The 25571-nt window shown below is 38.9% G+C and overlaps 2 protein-coding genes across 3 annotated transcripts; both read left to right on the top strand.

Annotated features, from left to right (window-relative positions):
* Positions 1-6686: 6686 nt before the first annotated feature.
* LOC136276914 (tetratricopeptide repeat protein 28-like) lies at positions 6687-8894 on the top strand. The gene is made up of 2 exons (XM_066173274.1): positions 6687-8352; positions 8674-8894. Exon 1 carries the CDS (start codon positions 6805-6807, stop codon positions 8338-8340), a length of 1536 nt encoding a protein of 511 aa, XP_066029371.1. The 5' UTR covers positions 6687-6804; the 3' UTR covers positions 8341-8352; positions 8674-8894.
* A 6321-nt stretch (positions 8895-15215) lies between these two features.
* On the top strand, positions 15216-24763 carry LOC131774278 (transcriptional regulator ATRX homolog). Of its 2 annotated transcripts, none has more exons than XM_066173280.1 (10): positions 15216-15469; positions 17304-17404; positions 17591-17624; positions 17863-17936; positions 19416-19520; positions 20111-20337; positions 20954-21234; positions 22206-22334; positions 22857-23058; positions 23413-24763. In XM_066173280.1, exons 2-8 carry the CDS (start codon positions 17323-17325, stop codon positions 22222-22224), a joined length of 822 nt encoding a protein of 273 aa, XP_066029377.1. In that variant the 5' UTR covers positions 15216-15469; positions 17304-17322; the 3' UTR covers positions 22225-22334; positions 22857-23058; positions 23413-24763. The 2 variants fall into 2 exon arrangements, with proteins under 2 accessions (XP_066029377.1, XP_066029376.1); XM_066173279.1 differs by having other exon boundaries at positions 22808-23058; positions 23413-24761.
* The last annotated feature ends 808 nt before the right edge of the window (positions 24764-25571 follow it).

Here is a 25571-nt window from a genome sequence, read left to right as displayed (position 1 = left end):
AGAAAAATGAGTTTCCAGCCACAGGTGAGAAAAAGCAACAGGGAAAGACTTATTTGTGGTGATTTTGTACTGTTTATTAATTAAGTATATCTTAATTCTGGTGCACAATTTTTTTGGATCATTTCGATTTGAAGGTTTTTAGAATCTGCCAAATGCGTCAGTATTAGAACGCTAACTGTCAGTGAACATAGTTATGATCACTCAGGCTGACAAAGTTGAAATATCTTCTCGGTAATTTCAGCAACAGAGGAAAGTCAAGTTACGTCAAGTGACGCTGAACTGGATGTATACAATGACCCTTTAAGAGGTAAGAACACCGGGTGAAACAAGATTTTTTGAAGGACGCCCCAGTGAAGTTTTTGTCACATTTACATCAAAATTTGCGTAAGTTCTGTAAATAAGTTTTTTAAACAGCAAAAAGATTGTTTCTTCAAATCCAAACTCTGTTACCAGTAAAATGAAAAACCAAAGGAAAAACAATTTATTGCTCGATCCGATCAGGTAAAATGCATAGACATTATTAATTATTCGTAACAATAAAGCGACAAATTTGAAGGCGACTTCGCTTTGAAGAGCCCTAACTTAAAGAAGAATCGGCCAAAATTTGCCTACTAGGCTACGTGAAACTCAGTATTCTGAGTTTTAGAAGTGCTTACTTGTAAATCAACGCATAATGTTTTGGAGATTAACGATGTTTCTTAAATTTACACCTAAAATGAGCGATATTTGCGCTGAAAAGGTATTATCCTTTTTGCACTTGAAAGTATTCTAAATTTGGTCACTTTTAGTATGAAAGTCATTTTCGGCAAGAGAGAGCTGTTAGCACCCGTAGACCCGTCAAAGTCGAGTTTTGAAAAATTTGTAAACGGGTAACTTTTTGAGGCCGCCAAAAGGAAAGTATTTACGCTAACACCTTCTTGTACTTTACTGTTCAATACATGTTTGGCAGAAATTTTACGCAATTTGTTCGTATCGCCTGTTTTGGTCCTCTAAATGTTTTACGCCTCTTAAGACAGTTATGTCAATACCAGGCCCACGCTGTAAACCACTAGTCAACAAAATTTAGAACCCCTGACTTTTATAATAGACAAAATGGCACTTCGTGGGAAAGTAGTAATTTCCCTATCAAATTTTTTCCAATTAGCCTATACGAGTATGTTCTCAATAGACAATTAAATGTATGGGAAAAACCAATCACTAATTAAAAAAACAAAAACAAAAACAAAAAACATGTTTTCCGGCGCTCTTTTCTGAAGGATGGGCAAACCACGAACTCTTGTCACTCTCAGCACGATGTTTTTTTTGTTATCAGAACATTAAAAAGTTTTAACCTTTTCGGTCCTGGCTTTGCTCTGCTTTATGCATTTTTTCTCAGTAACTCATGGGATTTTATATTCTAACTTGATATTTGGAAAGCGTAACGCAGGTGTAAAAGGGTTTTTGGAAAGTCTCTCGACGTAAATGTAAACCGAACAGACTTGATCTGGTTATAACCAAGCTACAGCTAAAACTCCAAATAGCTTGCATATTTTAAAGCGAACAAAATGCACAGATAAACTCTCCTGAAGGGCGATTGTAAAAGAAATTGAGTTCAAATGGGATCTCCTGGTAAAACGTGATATTTTGGAAAACGTAAGCCAGGTATAAAAGGGGTTTGTGAAAGCCTCTCGATCTAAATGTAAACCGAACAGACTTGATCTAGTAATAGCCAAGCTACAGCCCAGACTCCCAACACCTTATACATTTTACTTAAACAAACTGTACAGGTATTAAACTTTTCTGATCTTTTTTCATTGCTTTAAGCTCTTTTAACCTAAAAGTTCGTTTGGATATATGAAGTTGGCATCATCCGTCAAGGGTCGTTTCACTCATTACTCAATCATTAACACTAAAACGTTGTGTTTTCAGAAACAGCTAAAGTATGTCTGGAGAAAGGTAACAAAGAATACAGACAAGGAGAAGCTAATAAGGCGATAAACTCCTACACGGAAGGACTTAAAGTGAACTGCAAGGATAAACGACTCAACGCCAAGTTTTACAGCAACAGGGCAACAGCTCATTTCCGTTTGGGTAACAATTTCATATCTAAATATATAAATCTCTCATGCAGCGTTACAAGATAACGGAATACACAATCTGCATCAAGAGAAGAAAAGAATTGAGCAACTACGGAAAAGTAGCATAAAAACATAAATCGCCCTGTAGCGGATGAAAATTAAGCAAAGAAATGATCCTCGTTACATTTTAAGCAATTGTAATTTTTTGAGGCTTCTTTGTTGTAATTCCATATGATGACCACTTTTTTAAACCTTATTTCTTGAATCTCATAGCAAACTACGTGGAATGTCTCGATGATGCAACAGTTGCCGTTCAATTGGAACCCACTTTAATCAAAGCTATTAAGAAAGGTGGGTGTTTCACACATAAGCCATCAACATTCTATTCTCTGATTTCGTCAAAAGAGGATTTTGTGGTCTGTGGCAGGTGACTGCACCCCAAGTGTCAATTTTATCTGGTGTGTCAATGTCTGTTATGTGGGTAAAAAGCAGAAGAAAATGTCAATAAGCTCTCAAATACCGCTGCCGGGTTAGTTCACGTTGTAGAGCGCCGGAGGTCGAGGGTTCAAGCCCTAGACCGGACCAACACTCAGAGTCGTAAAATATCTGAGGAGAATGTGCTGTCACCCAAGCTATGATATCTGCAAATGGTCTGATATTATTGTCCCAGATATGAAAGGAAGACCGAAAGCCCCGTTTCTTGCATCTTCTCTGTGACCCTTAGCAGGGGACGTTTAAAAACCCGGCAAGGAGGCACCTGAAAATTCCCTTTCGAAAGTTAAACTGCTCAATGCAGTCTGCCCGAAAACTTCCCCGAAAAGTGCTGAAAGCGCATAAGAGCACATTAAAATAAAGAATGCGCGAGATAAATTCGTCGTTATCATCATCGGTTGAACCTTAATTGGTAGCCGCTTTGCATTAGCTCCTTATTGTTCATTTTCAATCCTTCTACAAGTTCAGATTTCCTTCATTATCGCAGCTTTTGTTCCCAGCCAAATGATAAATTAAGTCCATTTTATCAATGCTTTTATACCTTAACAGTGATAAATTACCTCGCACCACCAATTATTCTCTCCTTTTCAGGAGCCAGAGCTTGTGTCGAACTTTGCTGGTATAAAGAAGCAAGGAGCTGGTTGCATATGGGATTGACCGTATCCTTTGACGAATGTTTCAAACGTGATACGAGATGCAATACGACTAATATTTCAAGAATAATCAATATTGTCCAGGCAGATTCTTCTACACATAGTGCAAGCGATGTTCTCTGATACTGCACTAAGCAGTTTAAGAAGCTAAAATATTATTAAGGAGTTCTCTCGATTATTCCATGAAACTTTGCTTAAAAGAAGAGACCATATTAACTAATGCCCAGAGTTTCTGCCGAATGCCCCTCATATTTCTCTTGAGACGAATCACCATGACGACCGAACCTAAACTAATAAATGCACTTCAGAGCTAGTCAACACTCTCGAATAACTTGAAATCAAATCTCTTCAAGAAACCCAGGTTCGAATTATCATTCCAATTTGAAGGTTTTATCCAATAATCTCATTATTTTCGAAACATACATTTCCATTGCATTTTCACAAATCCGCTCATGATTTAGCAACCCTTGACACGTTTTAAGATTGAAAACAATAACGAACGTCTTCTTCAATTAATAAGGAAATCGAATGCTGAACTAAAAGTCAAAGCAAACACTTATGCCAGTCTCGGATGTGCTTACTATAAAGTTGGGCAGTTCAACACAGCAATCGTGTACCTTCAACAATGTCTAGATATTGCCAAAGAACTGGGAGACAAGGCCGGAGAGGGAGGAAGTTATGGCAATCTCGGCAACGCTTATCACAGTCTAGGAGAGTTCAAAACAGCCATCAAGTACCATCAACGTCATCTAGAAATTGCTAAAGAAGTGGGAGACAAGGCCGGAGAGGGAAAAAGTTATGGCAATCTCGGCAACGCTTATCACAGTCTAGGAGAGTTCAAAACAGCCATCAAGTACCATCAACGTCATCTAGAAATTGCTAAAGAAGTGGGAGACAAGGCCGGAGAGGGAGCAAGTTATGGCAATCTCGGCAACGCTTATGACAGTCTAAGGGAGTTCAAAACAGCCATCAAGTACCATCAACGTCATCTAGAAATTGCTAAAGAAGTGGGAGACAAGGCCGGAGAGGGAAAAAGTTATGGCAATCTCGGCAACGCTTATCACAGTCTAGGAGAGTTCAAAACAGCCATCAAGTACCATCAACGTCATCTAGAAATTGCTAAAGAAGTGGGAGACAAGGCCGGAGAGGGAGCAAGTTATGGCAATCTCGGCAACGCTTATGACAGTCTAGGAGAGTTCAAAACAGCCATCAAGTACCATCAACGTCATCTAGAAATTGCTAAAGAAGTGGGAGACAAGGCCCGAGAGGGAGCAAGTTATTCCGGTCTTGGCAACGCTTATAAAGGTCTAGGAGAGTTCAAAACAGCCATCAAGTACCATCAACGTCATCTAGAAATTGCTAAAGAAGTGGGAGACAAGGCCGGAGAGGGAAAAAGTTATGGCAATCTCGGCAACGCTTATCACAGTCTAGGAGACTTCAAAACAGCCATCAAGTACCATCAACGTCATCTAGAAATTGCTAAAGAAGTGGGAGACAAGGCCGGAGAGGGAAAAAGTTATGGCAATCTCGGCAACGCTTATCACAGTCTAGGAGAGTTCAAAACAGCCATCAAGTACCATCAACGTCGTCTAGAAATTGCTAAAGAAGTGGGAGACAAGGCCGGAGAGGGAAAAAGTTATGGCAATCTCGGCAACGCTTATCACAGTCTAGGAGAGTTCAAAACAGCCATCAAGTACCATCAACGTCGTCTAGAAATTGCTAAAGAAGTGGGAGACAAGGCCGGAGAGGGAAAAAGTTATGGCAATCTCGGCAACGCTTATCTAAGTCTAGGAGAGTTCAAAACAGCCATCAAGTACCATCAACGTCGTCTAGAAATTGCTAAAGAAGTGGGAGACAAGGCCGCAGAGGGAGCAAGTTATTCCGGTCTTGGCAACGCTTATCAAGGTCTAGGAGAGTTCAAAACAGCCATCAAGTACCATCAACGTCATCTAGAAATTGCTAAAGAAGTGGGAGACAAGGCCGGAGAGGGAAACAGTTATGGCAATCTCGGCAACGCTTATCAAGGTTTAGGAGAGTTTAAAACAGCCATCAAGTACCATCAACGTCGTCTAGAAATTGCTAAAGAAGTGGGAGACAAGGCCGGAGAGGGAAGAAGTTATTCCGGTCTCGGCAACGCTTATGACAGTCTAAGAGAGTTCAAAACAGCCATCAAGTACCATCAACGTTGTCTAGAAATTGCTAAAGAAGTGGGAGACAAGGCCGGAGAGGGAAAAAGTTATGGCAATCTCGGCAACGCTTATGACAGTCTAGGAGAGTTCAAAACAGCCATCAAGTACCATCAACGTCATCTAGAAATTGCTAAAGAAGTGGGAGACAAGGCCGGAGAGGGAAAAAGTTATGGCAATCTCGGCAACGCTTATCTAAGTCTAGGAGAGTTCAAAACAGGCATCAAGTACCATCAACGTCGTCTAGAAATTGCTAAAGAAGTGGGAGACAAGGCCCGAGAGGGAGCAAGTTATTCCGGTCTTGGCAACGCTTATCAAGGTCTAGGAGAGTTCAAAACAGCCATCAAGTACCATCAACGTCATCTAGAAATTGCTAAAGAAGTGGGAGACAAGGCCGGAGAGGGAAAAAGTTATGGCAATCTCGGCAACGCTTATCACAGTCTAGGAGAGTTCAAAACAGCCATCAAGTACCATCAACGTCATCTAGAAATTGCTAAAGAAGTGGGAGACAAGGCCGGAGAGGGAGCAAGTTATTCCGGTCTTGGCAACGCTTATCAAGGTCTAGGAGAGTTCAAAACAGCCATCAAGTACCATCAACGTCATCTAGAAATTGCTAAAGAAGTGGGAGACAAGGCCCGAGAGGGAGCAAGTTATTCCGGTCTTGGCAACGCTTATAAAGGTCTAGGAGAGTTCAAAACAGCCATCAAGTACCATCAACGTCATCTAGAAATTGCTAAAGAAGTGGGAGACAAGGCCGGAGAGGGAAAAAGTTATGGCAATCTCGGCAACGCTTATCACAGTCTAGGAGAGTTCAAAACAGCCATGAAGTACCATCAACGTCATCTAGAAACTGCTAAAGAAGTGGGAGACAAGGCCGGAGAGGGAGCAAGTTATGGCAATCTCGGCAACGCTTATGACAGTCTAGGAGAGTTCAAAACAGCCATCAAGTACCATCAACGTCGTCTAGAAATTGCTAAAGAAGTGGGAGACAAGACCGCAGAGGGAGCAAGTTATTCCGGTCTTGGCAACGCTTATCAAGGTTTAGGAGAGTTCAAAACAGCCATCAAGTACCATCAACGTCATCTAGAAATTGCTAAAGAAGTGGGAGACAAGGCCAGAGAGGGAGGAATTTATTCCGGTCTCGGCAACGCTTATAATGGTCTTCGACAGTTCAAAACAGCCATCGAGTGCCATGAACGTCATCTAGAAATTGCTAAAGAAGTGGGAGACAAGGCCGGAGAGGGAAGAAGTAATGGCAATCTCGGCATTGCTTATTGCATTCTAAGACAATTCAAAACAGCAATCGAGTACCATCAACGTTGTCTAGAAATTGCTAAAGAAGTGGGAGACAAGGCCGGAGAGGGACGAAGTTATTGCCTTCTCGGCGGGATTCATCTCAGACAAGGAGAGTCGAAAATGGCAATTGAGTGTTATCAACGTCACCTAGAAATATCCAAAGAAGTGGGAGATAAGACGGGAGAGGCGTGCTCACTCTGTTCCCTTGGAGACAGTTTTGAGTACCAAGGAAATCTCCTGAGAGCCTTTGACAATTATTACTCGAGTGTGGAATTGTATGATGATATCAGGGCCAGTCTTCAACTCAACGATCAGTGGAAGATTTGTTATCGTAATCAGCACAAAGCAGCATACAAAGGTTTGTGGCGTATAAATCTCAATCGAGGTCAAGTTGTGAAGGCTCTTCTTGCTACAGAGAAAGGACGTGCTCAAGCTCTGAGAGATCTCATGGTCACAAAATATCAGCCTGGAGATTCTTTAACGCCCAGCGCATCCCGCATTTCTCTGAGGTGGGTTCCATTGAGCACAGTTTTCATAGCCATTAATGGACCATGCGTTTACTTCTGGGTTTGCCTCAGTGAAAATAATATCCAGATGAGGCAAGTACACGTCAACAATTATAAGTTTGAGGATGAATTGAAAGTTTTCATCCAGCAACTGAACAAAACTGCTCTTAAAGAAATCGGTGCAAAAGGTACTATTACAATCGAAAATCCTCCGCTTGACTCGCTGACAGAAGAGGAAGTGGGCAATGATGCGATCCGAGTTAATGTGAAGCACTCCCAATCAAGTGCTTTAAAGAAGCTGCATGACATCATCGTTACTCCTATTGCTGACCTGATCGAAGGCAACGACGACATCACAATCGTTCCTGAGGGGCCATTTAGCCTTGTACCTTATGCAGCGTTGCAGGACTCCAACTCATCATATCTAAGTGATTCTTTCAGAATTCGTGTGCTTCCCTCTCTGACGACCTTGCAACTAATTTATGATTGTCCAGCTGACTTTCACACGAAGACTGGTGCATTGCTTGTCGGCGACCCATGTTTCAAACATATCATCTATGAGGGAGGACTTTTGGTGCAACTTCCAGGAGCAAGGAAAGAAGTGGAGATGATCGGACGTATCCTCAATGTTTCCCCTCTCACTGGAGAAATGGCAACAAAAGATGAAGTGTTAAAACGAATATCATCAGTGGCGTTAGTTCACATAGCAGCGCACGGTAAAATGGAGACTGGAGAAGTTATCCTGGCACCAAACACCACAAGAGATAACCCTCAGCCGCAAGAGAGAGATTATCTACTGACGATGAAAGATGTCATAGAAGCTGGGTTGCGAGCACGTCTGGTTGTACTTAGCTGCTGTCACACTGCTCGTGGGGAGGTCATGGCCGAAGGTGTGGTCGGCATGGCGCGTGCACTTTTGGGTGCCGGTGCCAGATCTGTTGTGGTAACCTTGTGGGCGATTGGCGACGAGGGAACCCTGGAGTTCATGAGTTTCTTCTACGATGCACTTGCTGAAGGCAAGAAGGCCAGTGAAGCTCTCAATCAGGCCATGAAGTGTATGAGAGAAATTGAAAATTTCAAGGAGGTTTGGCACTGGGCACCATTTGTACTCATTGGTGACGACGTCAACCTGGATTTCGAGGAGATTTAGAAGCTGCAGCAAGTAATAATTCTGTTGATACATTCTATTCAATAAAAGTTACATTAATTCACAATCTTTGCTCATATGTGAGCAGTGATACTTGCGAGTTATTTTCCTTGCAGTTGGGTTACGAATTTATCTTTTGCTCCGGCAAATTGAGATGCAGCACAATCAAGTGGACACGTTTACGATGATAACATTCTTTTTTGGAAACATGATGGGAGTAAAATAGCAAATTTCTTTTAAAACAATCCTGTTGTGCAATGTATCGTTTCATGTGCTAAGAAATATTTCATGGCAACTCAACTATCCTCCCTAAACTTAGATTCTTTTATTTTTCAGTTAAGGCAGTGAGCATTGGAATCCCAGGGAGTTTTCGGATACCTACAAATGCTGATATTTGGACCAAAAACCAGTAGGCTACCGATGAAACCTTTGTCAAGAGTCTTCTTTTCAAAGCAAGAAGAACCAAAAGACGGCCAAAGTCAAGTTTAACAAGAGAACAGATTTCCATTGATTCAAAAGTTGCCTTTTTGCTTGTCTGAACTGCTTTTACGAGCTTAATCTTTGATATCCTTCTCAAACTACTGTTTGTTTGTTTTTTGATTTTTTGTTTTCATATGATGTCTTAAAATTATCATGACTAGCTATGTGAGAAGTTATTTTCAATCTAAGTATTTTCTACAGAGAGGATTTGGGCGTAACATTTACGTCGAAGTTGAAACGTCTTGAAAACGTTTTCCAGAGTTTTTTACAGACTTTTTCTCAATCGGTTTAATCTCATGAGCGATATAATGCTGATACAGCCATGTGTGTGTGTAGAGAATTTCCATAGGAATTGGAGAATAATCAGTTGTCCGATTGCTCGATTATCTTAGTTTATGTCAGATGGAAATTTTGATTAACTTTTCGAGGATTTATACTCAGTCACTGGTACTTAAAGTTAGTTTCTGCCCATCAGAATTTGGTTTATCTGGACTTAAAATGAGAGATTTTGGCCGCAATGGCAAGGATTTAGTCTTGGTATTAGCTAATTTTTGGGGGTTTCTCCTTTAATTTTGAATGCGGTAAATTGTGTTATTTTTTACAAGCAGAACGGTGCATTTTAAGTATATTGTTTATACTAATCGTCCAATGGCAAAACGAGAAGTTTTATTTTATAATTTTAGTTATGGCTTACAAAGCATTGAAGGAAGCTCAGAACGAGCCAGAAAGTTGAAGCCAAATGACTTTATTTAGTTTCTCCGATTAGATTGTTTACTTACTATCTAAGTGGAATAAACTAACATTTAAATTTCAAACAATGAAAGAGGTCGCTTGGTATTTTGTTAAAATGGATGAGGAAATCAATAAGAAAAGGAAGAAAATTTCTGCATCAACCTGCATAAGCCATTTCTTGTCGTTTGAATTGGTATTCGCTTAATAACTTTTGCCCATTTCTTTGAACAGATTTAATGAATGAGAGATAAACTTCGATATTTTCTGACTCTAACACTGCTAATATCGATCATTGGCAACCGTCTCTTAGGATGTCACGCACTTCTTTAGCACGTTATCTGTCAGATATGATGTTTTGTCACATCTTTTCGTTTGGAGTAATGAGCGCACCTGTGTCTCATTCGCTCAACCTCTTCCCATTTCCTTGGATAGAGTTATTAAATGAGATATAAACTTCGATATTTTCAGATTTTATATCTGCCAGTTTCATTGGCAGCCGTTCTTTAGGATGTCATGCGACGCTTTTTTTAGCATGTAAAGCGACATGATGTTTTAGTCATATATTGTTGAAGGGGCAAGAAAAAAGAAATTACCCTTCACTTTAGGAGATGGTGCAATATTCTGTTTATAGAAAGCGTCCTCATCATGGGAGGTACTCTAGGTCGGTGTGGTTCCCCGAGTGTAAAAAATATTTATAATATTTTTTTCCACGATTGCAAACTTAACTAAAACAGCCTGTTAAAAAAACGGAAACTTTCTTAAAACTGAGGGCCGACCGATAAGAACTTTTTACGGCTAACGCTTAAAATTGTGGCCAATTTTTCTGCTGCAGCTAACCCAGAATAACAATAAATAACACATTGTAGGAGGGAAAGATTTTTAAAGTTAAGTTTTTCAACAACAAAGGGTTCAAATTTGTCAATTTTTACGCCTAATAGCTGGATTTTCGACCGATTTACGGCTAACGGTTAACCCCATGGAGACCCTCGACTGGGTGACGTGCAAGATGTGAGATAAAAACTTTTTTAGCATTTGGAACTCGAATTTAGAGCGCTGGTTTATGAGGGGTAAGGAAAAACCGGGAAAAACAAACTGTGGAAAAATCGTGGAGGTAAGGGTCAACCTGGGAGACACGGGCTGAGGAGAGTGTTGTCCCTACGCATTCCTGTTCTGTTCAATCTGAGATGCTCAATGAAGCTCACGTAAAAAAAAACAAACGAACAAATATATATATATATATATATAACGACAACGTAAATTTTTCAGCAGAACATCTCTACTGACGATAGCATATGTTAAAATCATTTTCAAAAAAGAGCCATAGGAAGGGGGAAAGGGTGGGTCGAGGTTCCGTTTGTGTCTCCGGGCTGGGAGTATAAACGGCTACGTGGTTAGAGGACAGATCCTCAAGAATCTTAGAGCTACGATTTCACAAGGTAAAGGTAAGAATTTCCCTGAGTAATTGCTGGACTTAGGCTTCTTTCGTCTTCCTAGATTTTCTCCCCGTGCTTCATAACTCTACCCTATCTGACCACCCTACAGCGGTTTTAGCGTGGGCTGATCGGCTAATTCGGAATTAATAGTCGAACCTGTCAAATTCCCGAATTTTTTCCTCTCATGTGTTGTCACTTTCACCGTTTTTCAGCGGTGGTCTCTATAAAGCGGTTGTGGTCATCCTTGACTGAGTCCCATCGGCCTGTTCGGGTTGTATCAGGGTTTTTATTTAGCGCTCGCCCACTCGCCAATGCGAGTGTGAAGCCTGTCGGGCGAGTGCAAATCGTGGATCACTCGCCCGGTTTGGCGAGTGGAATTTTCATTCAGTTCATTAAAAAAATGAAACCGACTGTTTTTGAAAAAATATAAAACCTACCAGTACTTTTTACATTCTGGAAGCTTAAGAAACCTAGTACATACACACACATTTGCGTTTGGGATACGCACGAAGCCATTTGATATATAAATACATCAAAAGGCTTCTACTATAACTACATGAAGTAGATAATCATAGTCATGTTACTGCTGGTCATAAACAAATCGTGCCGCTGAGTCTGAAGGCAACTATGGCGACCCGACTGGCGACCCAAACTATATCTACTCACGGGTTACCACGAAGTTTACACACAAAGTAAGAAATTTAAGGTTTATTTATCAATTAAACTGATTTGAAATTGAAAGTAAGAGTCTTTTTCCTTTGAAGCTACTTAGTTTTGGAGAATCCATCAACACAATAATTATAAATATGCGATTGACAACACCTCACTTTGTTATTCTCCAAGACGGAACTCACCGCTAATCTTTTTTTAAAAATTTGGAGATATCTTCCCGGAGTATCGATTCCCAACAAAAAGGATGAAAAAGAAACTCCTCAAAAGGTAGATTCCAGAGAGTATGAGAAGACGAGATCGAGGAAATTTTCTTCGAAATGGCAGGTTGGCCGGCCTTGGTTAAAAGATGATGAAAACGGCATGACATGTGAGTGGTGTGTGGAAAACAAACAAACCTTGATTTCACAGAGCGTTTTGACTTCGAGTAAATTCATAGATGGCTGCTCTAGCTATAAGACAGAATCTATCGCCCATCACGAAAACAGTGCAGCTCATAAGCTCGCTAGCCAGTGCCACAAGGCAAACAAAATCCAGAAAAAACCCCCGCATATTTAGCGAGGCAACAGTTGCTAAAACAGTACAGCGGGAAATTGAGGTTGAGGTTGAGGCTCGTGCAGTTGCCAAGCATAAGAAATCAATTTCAGGTTACAACTGGCTTTGCGATCTAGATGAGGCAAAAGGACTGACACTGGGTAGAACATATCGCAACATCAACGCCTGTACGAGTTTCATAAAATACATCGCAACAACGGCTAAGGATCAAGTTGCTGACGAAATAAAGAAAACGAAATTCGTGAGCGTAACTTCAGATGGTGCCACAGATGCCAGCATCATGGAGCAAGAAATTGTATTTGTGCACTATAGCAGCAAAGGCGAACCAGTCGCAAAATTTGCAGGTTTAAGGCAGCCTGTCAGCCCAGATGTCACTAGTTTATTTCAAGCCATCATGGAAGCCCTTGAGGATGTTGGACTAAATAAGGAAGAGTCGGAGAAGAAATTGGTGGAGTTTGGTTGTGATGGAGCTTCCGTTATGGGTGGGAAAAAGGGGGGCGTTTCAGCATATTTAACCCGTTTACAGCCCAATTGCATCACCGTGCATTGTTTTGCTCACCGACTGGAGCTTGCATTTAAGGATGCAGTAAAAGAAAACCGTCTCTACGATAACTGTATTGTTCTTCTGATGGGCTTGTATTACTTTTACCACGACAGTCCAAAACAGCGCCAAAGTCTGAAGCAATCCTTTTTGAGCCTGCGTTGGTGGCACAAGATGGGCGGGATACATGGTGCTGGCCATTGAGAATTTTGTTAAAGGGTATCCTGCAATTCGTGCTCAGCTTGAAATTTGTATCACACAGAAGGTAAGAAAACATTGTTCCTAAACATTAATACTGTCATATGCAACAAACAGTAGAGACGTAAACCATTTTTAGCCCACAGATATTCATGATTTCTTTAGTAATACAACAAACAATTTGACCAGAAATATTCTTCAGTTTTAATGTCATAATATATCTCAATTTTCCATGGCTTTTTAGGGAAATGCCCAAAAGAATTCCAGGGGTTACCTAAAACTTATGAAGCGGACTGATGTGATTGCATATCTCCATCTTCTGCTGGATGTCCTTTCCCCTCTACGACTTCTGTCTCTCACCCTGCAGTCTAACCAGACAACTTTAGCAGACGTTGGCGAGAAGATTGATGTCGCTAAAGATGTTATCAGCTCATTCAAGGAAAGGTACGAATGTCTAACATTTTTGAGGCTTCTAGTGTTAATTGCTTAAACCTTTTAATTTTTTCCAGCAATGGTCCAAGACTAAAACAGTTTTTCAGAGACCATGATCCTGAGGCCTCGACGTACAGGGGTAGGCCAACGAGTGGCAACGTTTCAGCGGGAAATTTCCATGCAACGAGTACCAAACGGTTGACTTAGGGTATCTTGGCCACTTTAGAGGCAAGGTATGCTGACGTTTCGAAGGATGCCGTAGCTGCAACCCGGATAGCAAATTTCAAACAGTGGCCCTTGTATTCTAAAAAGGATGACGTTACAGGTGAAGACACAAAAATATATCCAATAAAAAGTTTTTATTTTGCCAAATACAAAGTGAATAAAGAAGGTCCTAATATCTTATTAATTTTTATTATTATCACAGCTTTTGGAATTAAAGAACTCCAGGTCCTCTGCCAGCACTTTGGAGGGGTGCTTCAATATGCAGAAATTGACTGTGAGCGGGTGAAACTGGAATGGGTAATGTTCAAGTCCCATCTTTATAACTAGTGAGTCTAGAACATAAGTTTCATAAAGTGATTTTCACCATGCATCGGTCTTCAATATTTATGTTCGTATGATATTTTTTAATTATCCTTTTAGATCCAAAAAACACATTCAAGAACTCACATGGCCCGAAGTTCACAGCCTTTATCACGAAAGCTATGAAAACGTCCTTGCCGTCATAGATCTTATCGTTACCCTTCCGGCCAGTTCTTCTGCAAATGAAAGGGGGTTCAGTCAGCTGAAACTTATGAAAACTAGCATCCGAAGCAGACTGAGCAATGCGAATCTCAATAATTCAATGGCAATTCAGATGTTAACGCCTGGTGTGAAGGAGTTTGATCCAGACCAAGCCATAAACAAATGGACGATGGGTGGAAAGAGGGAAAGAAGACCAATCTTCAATGAAGGCAGTTCAAGAAAGCGAGCCAGATTAGAGTCAAATGTTAACCTTTCAGACCTAGGATCCGTGGAAGTTGTGAAACATACCGCCGCCATTCTCGAACCAGCAGCTCAACAGAATATACCTGTTGAACAAGAGGAGGAGGCTGAGGAGGAAGTCATCTTCAGTGAAAAGAGGGATGACGATTTCGGAGATGACGACGAAGGAGTGGTGTCTGACTGAGTCAGACGCCGAGATAACAGAGGAAATTATTTTACAAAAACTAGATGAGCTGTAGTATGTAGGCTAGCATTGGCAGAACGTTTGTTTCCTGTACTTTGCTTTAATTGGTTGTTTTTATTGGGGGGGGGGGGGGTTTGCGAGTGCAAACGTATTTGGGCGAGTACGATCTGAACGTCACTTGCCCGAATGGCGAATCCTGAATAGAGTCATTTTATAGTGAATGAAATTGTTTTGAGTGACAGCGTATAAAACTTCAAATAACTTTTTGCAAATGTCTGCGAATTTTGAGTGTTTTTCAATAAAAAAAACAATATACCTCGAGGAGACGATAGCGAAACGAAACAACCAAATCAGTGAACGAGCGTGCGCGAATCTAGGGCGCATTCATTCATCGAAATATCGTACGTACCCCTGAGAAGTGTTCTCCGCGGATTTATTTGCCATTTTCAAAGCAATCTATCGGAGCAACTGCACGTGGCTCAACCTCCCTCGTCTGGCAGCTCCTTCCATTTGGTTCCGCGAATTCGAATTAGATTATGGTTATTTTATGACCTATTGTTTTTCTCGGAAAATAATAATTAGCGGAAGAGAAATAGCAGGAGTCTGGACGCTAGCTACGTTGGTGACCGCTGACTGAAGTAAAGGAGATTTTCAAAGATGGCGCGAAATGTCAGAGAGTGATGTGAAGACATCACTATACTAAAATGGTTTGTTAGTCGTTTTGGTTCTCAGCGGCAGTCTTTTAACCGGTGTTCTAATTGTAATTACATATATTTCTACGGGATATTCGATCGTTCTTCAGCCCTGCTTGGAAAGACAGCGAAGTAAGGCGCTTCGAAAGTACAAAATAAGCACGGCAAAGATTCTACTGCGATGTCATTATCGAAGCAAGATGTAGGAAAGAGCCGAACGGAAAGCAAGGTAAGTAATGGATTATGTGGCATTTGAGAGAGAAAGGTATATGTGTTTTCAGGGAATTCGACTTCAGAGGTGACGGAGAAAAGATCTGCTATATCACAGCCCCTGTCTGACTGAATCGATCATCATGTGTATCCATGTGTATCCATGTACTCTGCAATTCACATTCCCATCTATCTTCTCGGGGAGAGGGGCGGGGGAACACCTTATTTCGCCAAAGTTGGTATTTATTGCCATACATGGTAAAATTCCCTCTGTCTTGAATTTTTTATTGAGCACATGGTAGATAATTTTACAACATGTTTTAACCAAGAGTTACATTCCACTACATATATCTAACCCAAGGTATCTTTCTGGACTGGAATGTGAGAAATGGTAAAGTACTGTGTGTTAACTAACTTTGTAGGTATAATTTTCAGTAGTTTGTCGGAGTATGTCAGGGTAGCTGAGTGAGGCCGATAGGTTATGATGTTTTGCCTTTTTTTTTTTTTTTTTAAACAAGGTTGTAAAATGAAGCAATTTTGTCTTTGTCCTTTAACACCCAAGATCTGTTTGTTAATTCTACTCTCTAATTGATATACATTTCCTTGTACATTTGTGAGCCTGAAAGGCAGAATGGACACGAACAGAAAACTGTTTGAACGGCAAAAATGCACGGATGACGAACAGAAACCTTTCCAACAGATGTTGCACTACTTCAAATGGATGCTAATGTATTTTGAACATATATGCAAACTGTTCAACATTTTGTTGAACACTTTGAACAGATTTTTTAGGTGTTCAAATGGATGATGAACAGATAATGAACGGTTTACCTGTTCGAATGGATAACCATTAGTGTCTGTTTTGCTTTTCACAGTCACATTTGTTATAGGAATTTGTTGTTAGATCAAGATAACAACTTTTTCATTACTCTTTTGTTGGAAATTGTATGGATATTCTAGGGAGAAGTTACTTGTTAGTTATGTGAGAGTTTAAGGGTAAAACAGTGTGATGTGATACACTGCCACCTAAATTTCACTCAAGTTTGAAATATTGTGGACATTAACATTCCCTACAAATTTGTTCAAACTGCTGCTTACTAACTCTGCAGAGCAGTGGCAGTATGCAATACTAATGCCTATTTCATGATTTTGACAAGTACTGGTTAATTTTCATTTATTCAGACTGAAGGGAAAATGAAATTGTTCATTAACTTGAAAGGTGATTGATAAAGAAACCTTGAGACTTCACCTTACTCAGACTATTTTTTCCACAAGCTTGGTGTAACCAACGCACCAGCAATAAGTTTTAGAGGAGTTTTATTTCCAGACAACTTGACCGAACTCTTCTTTTTACATGCCATTGTCAGTGTTTTCAAAGTAAAGTATTACAAACATAATACATCAAGAACAGAATGACTAATTAAAAGATTGGAAATAACATAGGAAATACAAATAACAAGAAATAGGTATAACATACTGTAGGCAATACTAATAACATAGCAAACATGGGTCACTCAATGAGAGAGCAATTAACCTGACGATTTTGGAATACGGCTGGCTTAAGGATGTACTTGCAATTACCTTTTAACTTGAGTTCACACCTTTTCATTTGCATGATCCATGTGAAAGTTAAAATTATATGGATAGTTGTGCAGAGGGGGATTAGTTTCTATACCTGGCGTCATCTCTTGATTTTCTGAGCTGAAAGAAAATGTCTTGTTAGAAAGTTGTGCTCCGAGGAACAACACCCCCACTTGATCTTATCCAATTCTGTTTGTTCTTCGTTGTCACTGAACCACATTGATCTGACATTTGTGTGAATGAAAATATGTAATTGTTAATTTACTGGGCAGGGTTTATCAAGCAGTGAAGATGATGACATTGCCTGGAAACAAAAAATCAAAAGAAAATCAGAAGAGGAAGAAGACAGGAAAAAAAAACATTATTGACTCAGGTAATGTTTTGTGGTGAACATGAACAGATTTTGAGGCTCTACACAAACTGTTACACCTGTTGATAGTTATGCTTTACAGTGTCCTTGTCAATTCCCAATGCAATTTGCATCATTATGAAAACATTGTGTTAAAAGATTCACATAATTATATGGACAACATCACAATTATATCCTGATCTCTGTTAGATTCTGATGAAGATTCTTTTCCTCCAAAAATAAGGTATGTCATTTGTTTCTTGAATTTGGTTCCATTTTATACAGTTGTGGTTAAACTCTGACCCTATAATGTCACTCCTGAATCAAGAGTCAAGGAAATGATCACCAACTTTAGAAGCTCTTGATTATTAAACAAATTCTCCTTGTCAGCACCTTAGAAAATGTATAGAGAACAGTATGGAGAACATGGATACTGATGTCAGGTTGTATTCACAACCTGGTTCTCTTTCATGCACTTTCAGAAAAGCCACATCAGTAAAGAAGAAGGAGAGTTCAAAAGCTAAGAAAAATAGGAGACCAATCAGCTTGGACTCAGGTAAGGAAATGATGTGCACTTATTGAGGGTGCCCTATACTTTTTATGTGAAGGGTGATTGGGAGATTTTATTTTCACGGGAATCATGATTTCATTTTTTTTTTTGTATCATTTTTTGTTTTGTTTCGTGAATTGTGATTAAAGATGATAAGATCTTTCCATGTCCTTGTGAACAATTTTTTCTTTATTTAAACATAACCTGTGAATGAAGAATGAAATGAATTAAATATGATTGAACAATTTTTTCTTTATTTAAACGTAACCTGTGAATGAAGAATGAAATGAATTAAATGTGATTGGCAAACCATTTTGTTTAACTGACAAATTAATTTTGAGCTATTTTGAAAGAGCCAAACTTGTAGGATTAACAGCTTTGTTAATGGTTAAAAAAGAGTGAAAATTTTAAGTTGTGAATTTGGTTTAATTCTCTTTTTTTTTTGGTTTTATTTATATTCAAAACATGGTCATCTTGAATTTCATGTGAACATGGAAGAATTATGAATGTTTATCATGATGCATGAAAAGGCTGTATATTTTTATGTGACTGAGGTCTAAAAAAGGGTTTAGGGGACTCTCTTTATTGATGGAGTAGGAGGGCTGGATAGGGAAAATGTTTAGTGTGAGGTGAGCTTGAGGTAAAATGAGGTCAGTTTTTTGCATCACCTGTCTTTTAAACTTGCTTATGCATTTGCTTGCCGAAGAAAACAAAGCCATCCACTTCATCCAGTGTTTAGCACAATTACCATTAGACCACTCTGCCTTGAATAGGTTTGAATATTATAGCCCTTGAGTTACATTGTGATGTGGTTTCTATAGATGAGGAAGAAGTTGTGCTTAGGAAATTAAAAAAGTCTGCCAAACAGACAGAAAATATAGCTTCTAAAGAGGTCCAGCAAGTTGAAGAGAGGTATCATTCATCATTCTCTTTCACTATATTTGACATTTCTGTACCAAACCATGGTGTTCATTTAGAATATAAGATATTGCTGTGGAGAATCTTCTGGCTTCTTCTAAAAATATCCAGCTAAATTTTTTTTGTGTTTGTTTGTTTGTTTGTTTGTTTGTTTGTTTGTTTCCTCTCTTCCATCAGGCATTGAGAATGTTAGATCTGTCATAGGAAACTGCTCTTATGCCGATACATTCAACCTGTTGACCCCTAGAGTGACCAGCTTCTAATTTCTCCTTACAATATCATACCTGAATCAAACATTAAGGTCATGAGAGTAAAGGAAATGATCACCGACTAAGCTCTTGTTTGTTAAACAAATTCTCCATGTCAGTACCTCAGGAAATGTATAGAGAACAGTATGGAGAATATGCATACTGAGTTTCAGGTGTTAAGGGTTGAAAACAAAAACAAACAAACAAACAACTGCAAAATAATAAAGACAGTGTTACACAGCCATCAAGGGTGAATTTAACATAACATTGTTGTGGAACTAAAATATTTAACACATGGAAATTGTTATTCTTGCTTCAGTCCAGTCAAACCTAAAGAGAAAAAAGCAACTTCTGCACTTGATTTCTTTGGTTCTACTTCAGTTGAAAGGGAATCCAGGAAAACATTTGCCAAAAGAGAAAACAGGTGAATAAACAATTACTCATTTTTTGCCCACAATTTTTTTTAAAGAAAAAATCAGGCATCCTGTGTATTTTTAACAGTACTTCATGCATCATGCATTGAACAGGAAAAACTTTAAACCTCACCATACCTTGCCTTTCTATAAAATTCATGCATCACATGTTAATTTTTGGGCATAATCAAGCATTCCTTGTAAACCCTCTGCCAATCTGTTATTGTTATATCAGGATGAACTACAGTGAACACATACCACATCACAAAATTAATGGGCAATGACTAATTGAGGAATAGTTTTGGCAAAAACGATACCATGGGCCTCCTTAAAGGGGTGAGTCCTTTCGCCTCTAAGATATTTAAATCAATTCTCTTTGCTGTCTGTCACACAAGTGTTATGACAATATCTTTGAGAATATGGTGTTCACTCAAACGATATCTTCTGGTCTGATGATTTTCTTTCTTCTCTTTAAATTGCTACTTGACTGTGAATTGTTATTGTTACAAGAAATTAGAAAATTAATAAATCTTGAGAGTGCAAATTTTAAGCTTGATCCAGAGCTCAGCCCACTTAATGATCGTACCTTGATTCCCTGTAGAACCATCAAGAATTTTTTTCCATTTCACTCAGAGATCTGATGAGTCTGAAGAAAATGAAGACTCCAAAGTGAATAGAGCAGAAGAGTACAAGAATGGGAGAGAAAAGGAAGGAAGAGAAAATGGGAATGTCAACTGTCACACAACGGAGCAACCATCAAAGAAAAGAAAGGAAGACCTTCCAGAATCAAAGTCTGAGGTTAAAAAGCCTTCCCCTGAGAAGAAAAAGGTTTGTAAGCCTTTTGATCACCATCCTTTATTGTTCCAGAATTAATCAGTAAATATTAATGCTTAAACGTGCCACCCTAATACTAGAATTGATTGGATCTGATATGATTGCATGTGTATGGTATGTATCTTTAAGCACTTGAATAAGGTACTTGCTAATGAAACAGTAACATTTTATGACTAAATTTGGCTTTGTATAAGATCCAAAAGCTTACTCAAACTTGTTAACTGGTGGTACATCTCAGTTGTATTTGTAAACCTGTCCTACTATGAAATTAGATGGTTTTTACTCAGATGCACATTGCTAACAATACTTGCAACAAAACATTACTTTCAATACTATAACCACTCAAAATACAACCATTACTGTACCTAGAATTTACACTAAACAGTAACTGTGGTGACAAAACTTTTAGGTACATTCTTGGTGATTTTAACTTTGACAATCCAGGAAGATGCTGCCATTTTGTCTCCATTTTTCAAAGCAGCAGTGCCTTTCGCTATCGACATTCCTATTTGGGACAACTCTTGCCTTGTTAGGACAACTCTCAGCTTTTAGAATGTTTGATATACATGTAACTTTTGTTCACTTCAAATTTTATCCATGGACTTTTCAGGAAGTACCAAAGACAACTTCCATTAGCAAACTGGCTGCCAAAGCTGCCACAGTTCCAGAAACTCCGGTTAGAGACTCAAAACCAAGTCCAAAGAAAACTGTTACTCCGAAAAAGGATAAAAAAGATGTTGATAAGGAAACTTCAATCAAAGGAACACCAAAGGTGTCAAAATCAGAGGAAGTGGTTGAAGTCCCACCCTCACTGGAAAAGAAAAATCTAGCTACCATAGTGTTATGGCAAGAGATGGTCCTAGGACACTTGGTTCAAAGGAAATCCCTCAGGTAGGTTTCAAAGATCTGATTTTTAATTCTCCCCTCTATCTGCTTCCCATTTTTCTGTAAATCAATAATTCTTCTGTAAGTTAATTAATAATGAGAATTTGTTAGATCATTATAACACAACTACATGTGCCTGATGAGTTTTAGTAATCTCATTACCTGTTTGCTGGATAATGTATGGATATTCTCGGGAGAAGTTACATGTTAATTTCTTCTGGTAGTTAAATTATTGTTATCTCTCAAAGCTCTTTGTGGTTTATCTTCCATCCTTTCAAATTTTAATGAGAGATGCAAGACAAAGGAAAATGAAGATTATTAGAATTAAGGCTGGGTTGGAAAATCTGCAGATACAGTTTATTGAAAAAAAAATTGTAAAATGTATGCTTTGATTAACCCTTTTACTTCCAAGATCTCAATAGTAATTCTCCTTACTGTCTGTTATACAATTCTTGTAATGGTAGTTTGGAGAATTTGGTCTTGGATCTACTAATAATCCCCTGGTTGATATTTGTCTTTATTCTCATCACTTGTCTGCATGATATTGTATTGATATTGTAAGGAGAAATTCTGTCTTGGTCACATATGGGAATTAAAGGGTTAAACAAAAAAATGTATTTTATCCTTTTACTATCAGTTGATGTTCGAATGTTGGTTCAATGTCAGTATCTAAGAAAATGCCCACCTACCCCTCCCCTAATCCAACATTAACCCTTACTTGCTATCAGTTGATGGTTTTTTGGGTTAGGGGAGGGGTGGGTGCACAGATGCTGACATTGATCTGAAATGTTTATGGTGTATCTACAGAGTTTTTTTCATTTTTCACCATTTCTAGCTTTTCGGTTCGGACAGTATTAAGAGGCCTTCAAGGGAAGAATTAATTATTTGTCTGCACATCTTGAATCATGCACACACTTGATAATTTAATTTTTAGAGAGCGGAAAACTGTTTGGATGGACTGAAATTTGTTATTATAGGAGTCTTGGAAAGTATTGAGAGAGAGGAAGCTGCTGGTTTGATTCAATGGAAAAGTTACCCAATCAGTGAGCAAGAAAACAACTTATGTCGTTATGGGACAGGATCCTGGAGGGCATAAACTTTCTAAGGTAAATTGTAATACACAGATCAAGAAAGGAAACAAAAAAACTAAAACATGAACACCAACATATAGGTTGTACCTTTTTCCCTAAATTTTTACCAAAAATCAGGAGTGTGGCTTACTGCTAAAATACCAGGGAAAATTGCCACAAATTTGCATAAATTAACTCAATTAATTGGCAATTCATTAGCCTGTGTAGCAAACTAACAAAAACTGAAAAATTTACTAGGGAAGAAATTAATTATTTCTTTTGCAAGTTTGTTGGCTTCTAAAAGAGCTGTTCTTGTTCATAGGCATAAGCTTATATTTCTTGCTGGGGAGATCATTAAACATTGCTTTATTTAGAGACCCATTAACTGATTTAAGGTTGTCTCTACTTCCTTGAACAGCTAAACATTATTGGACAAGGAAACTATGGTTTCTTTGTTGTTGTTGCTCTTTTTTTTTTTCCTTTTTCCGACTTTGGTTCTTATCTGTTAGGCTAAGGCAATGTGCAACATCACAAATAGATGAAGACAGTCTATTTTAGCTTGTCAGAACAAAACCAGGCAATAAGACCAGCCATAAACCACCAAGTGTGGAGAAGAAGACAAAAAAGAAGGAGAAAACTGAACCAGTGGAGTCCCTCAGCCAGAGAAAAGATCAGTTTGAAGGTGATTTGTCACAACTGAGTGAAAGATCTGTGTCATCTCCAACAACGCAAACAGTATCATCATCACCTGCACTGAAAGGTTGGTGTTACAAACCTTTCTAATAATTAGCACAAGAGCATGACTTCACAGTAAATTTAATTCACACTTCAGCTGTATGCCTTAAATTTCCTCACCAGTGAGCATCCTACATGTATTGTGCTGTGATTATACTTAGTGAATGTAATCTCTCTTGTGTGCGTCTAGGTGCATGACTTTGTACAGCTTACTGATGACATAAACACATGTTTCCTAATTCCCACATTAAGAGATACATTTTTTTAAACAGCTGTAACTTATGAACTTGATGAATTTATTTCACTCGACAGTCACTTATACATGTAGTTAGTATGTTAGTAATGGAATCACAATTTTAAACATTTTTATTTTGCACAGCTTCCTTTTTCAACAAAGACCAAGATGGGTCGTCGTTAAAGGCAGCTCTTCTGTCCGGTTCCCCAGGAGTTGGTAAAACCACAACAGCAACACTGGTTTGTGGAGAGCTTGGTTTTACATACATTAAAATGAATGCTAGTGACACACGGAGCAAAAGGACTTTGGAAGAACAAATTTCTCATTCACTGAGCAATAAAACCATGGATGGCTTTCTGTTGTCAAATTTCTGTAAGATTTGGAATGAATTTTATATTATAAAGATGCTTCATTCATTCTCCTGTCTTACTAAGCTGATTTTCCTCTGTAGTTAATTTATTATTATCAACTGAGTTAGTTACGTAAATTACAGCTCTATTGGTCATTTTTTCCTACAAAATTTGTGAAGTTTCCAAGCCGACAAGTCTCCCTCATCAATAATAAGAAAATTTCCTTCACTATGCTTTCGGTATGTGTGTTTCTCTTGTGGTGTAAAACACCTAAGTAACACATGAGGTCTCGTTAGTTTTGGTTATATAATAAGTGAATAACCCACATCTCTTACTCACCCGAGCGCCACGTGCGTACTGTAAGTTCAGGAGCGAGTTTTTTTGTTTTTGTTTTTTTTTTCCGCTTTGATTCGCGGCGCAAACGCAAAGCCTATAGTTTGGTCATGGTTTCTAATAGGGACTTATAGAGAAAGGAACTATGCTCATTCTCCCCAGTCCTTTCAGCGCCCTTCGATCCACCTAAGCAGGCGGTGATTTAACCACCATCACATCAGCAAAAAAAAAATAAATAAAAAAGTAGGATGTTTATGTCATTGTGCTACACTCCGGATTAATGAAAATGAAAAGTTAAAAAATGTAACATGAAGCCCTGTCCAAACGGTTTACGGTCAAGTCGCCCGAAAGTCATCTCGCCCGAAGTCATGTCGCCCGAAACCAGAGTCATGTTGCCCGAAATTCATAGTCGTGTCGCTCGAAATCCTAAGTCATGTCGCCCGAAGTTTTATCGAGTGTTTAAACTTGAAGAAAAGTAACATCTCGAGTAAATCGCAAGGAATAAACTCGTAAAATGTTGACTCGTGAAACTCAGGTTGTTCATTTCGCTGTCGTTTGATATCACGGAGATAGTAATCTTAAAATAGAACACGAAAATAAAAAATATAAAATCAGTTACAGTATGGCTCTAACTGTTGTTGTTTTATCTGTGGAAGCATTCTGTTTCGAACGAAGGTTCACATCACCACGATTAAAACATTGGAACATTGGAAAACGCCGCCATCTTGAATACAGCACGTGCTCAAGAATCATCACATGGTTGCCAAGCAAGACGACGTTGACGTGACTTTGCGGTAAATTCAGACACGTATTAATACAAACATATTTATTGCTAGCAACTAAACCTAATTACACGCGAGAACACGTGGGTTGTCCAAGTGGCACCCGTCTCTTGAAAACAAATTCAAATGCCAACCTAAGGTAAGTTCCGCTGGAAACTCGCTGGAATTTCTTGGTGAAATTTGTACTCCAGGCAGACTTCTCTGGCCGCGGACCAGATTGCTCGCTCGAAGTCAAGAACAATCTTTTGAACTCGTATTTTCGAAAGCTAAACATTGGAAGTTTACTGAAGTAATCAAGGTTTACCTGAGAAAATCTCGTTCATCGTTGATTGTAGTGATTCTCGTTCATCGGGCTGGTTGATGTTGCAAGGAGGTGGATACTCTGGAGAAAGATCTGCAAAGCAAAAATAAAACCGTATTTTTACCGTGAACTCGTTTAAGGAAAAAAACGTTCAAGATGAGACTTGGGCTAGAAAGGTTAAGTTCTTGGTTAAGAATAAAATGATTTCAGGGACAAACAGTGGAATTTAAATTTTTGTACCTTGGGCGAAGTCGGTTCTTGTGCTATCAGCAGCGGGAACCTGGTCACTTGGGTTCAATACCGCAAGAAAACATGCAACGCATGACCAATCTATTATTCCTCTGAATTATTCCTACCTCCGGTAGGTGGCAATGATAAAAAAAACCGCTGTAAAAGTTTCAGGTTGTTTTTTATACGATAAATCAAACTAGTAGGAGAACTTGATTTATTTTTCTGATATGTGCCAAAAAATTCTGATAACTGAAAGTGTTCCGCTTATAATAACTAGAATCTGAACTGTAGAATGAGCAGTTTAAT

Source organism: Pocillopora verrucosa, chromosome 10 (assembly GCF_036669915.1).
Source record: "Pocillopora verrucosa isolate sample1 chromosome 10, ASM3666991v2, whole genome shotgun sequence".
Taxonomy (NCBI): Eukaryota; Metazoa; Cnidaria; class Anthozoa; order Scleractinia; family Pocilloporidae; genus Pocillopora; species Pocillopora verrucosa.
The sequence above is the reverse complement of the archived record's forward strand: the minus strand, read 5'-3'. Positions and strand labels throughout refer to the sequence as shown.

Coding starts and splice junctions, on each gene's coding strand:
- LOC136276914 (XM_066173274.1), top strand. CDS start 6,805: ATGGCAATTGAGTGTTATCAACGTCACCTAGAAATATCCAAAGAAGTG.
- LOC131774278 (XM_066173280.1), top strand. CDS start 17,323: ATGATGACATTGCCTGGAAACAAAAAATCAAAAGAAAATCAGAAGAGG. Junction 17,625..17,862: donor TCTTTTCCTCCAAAAATAAG/GTATGTCATTTG, acceptor ATGCACTTTCAG/AAAAGCCACATCAGTAAAGA. Junction 20,338..20,953: donor CTTCCCCTGAGAAGAAAAAG/GTTTGTAAGCCT, acceptor TGGACTTTTCAG/GAAGTACCAAAGACAACTTC.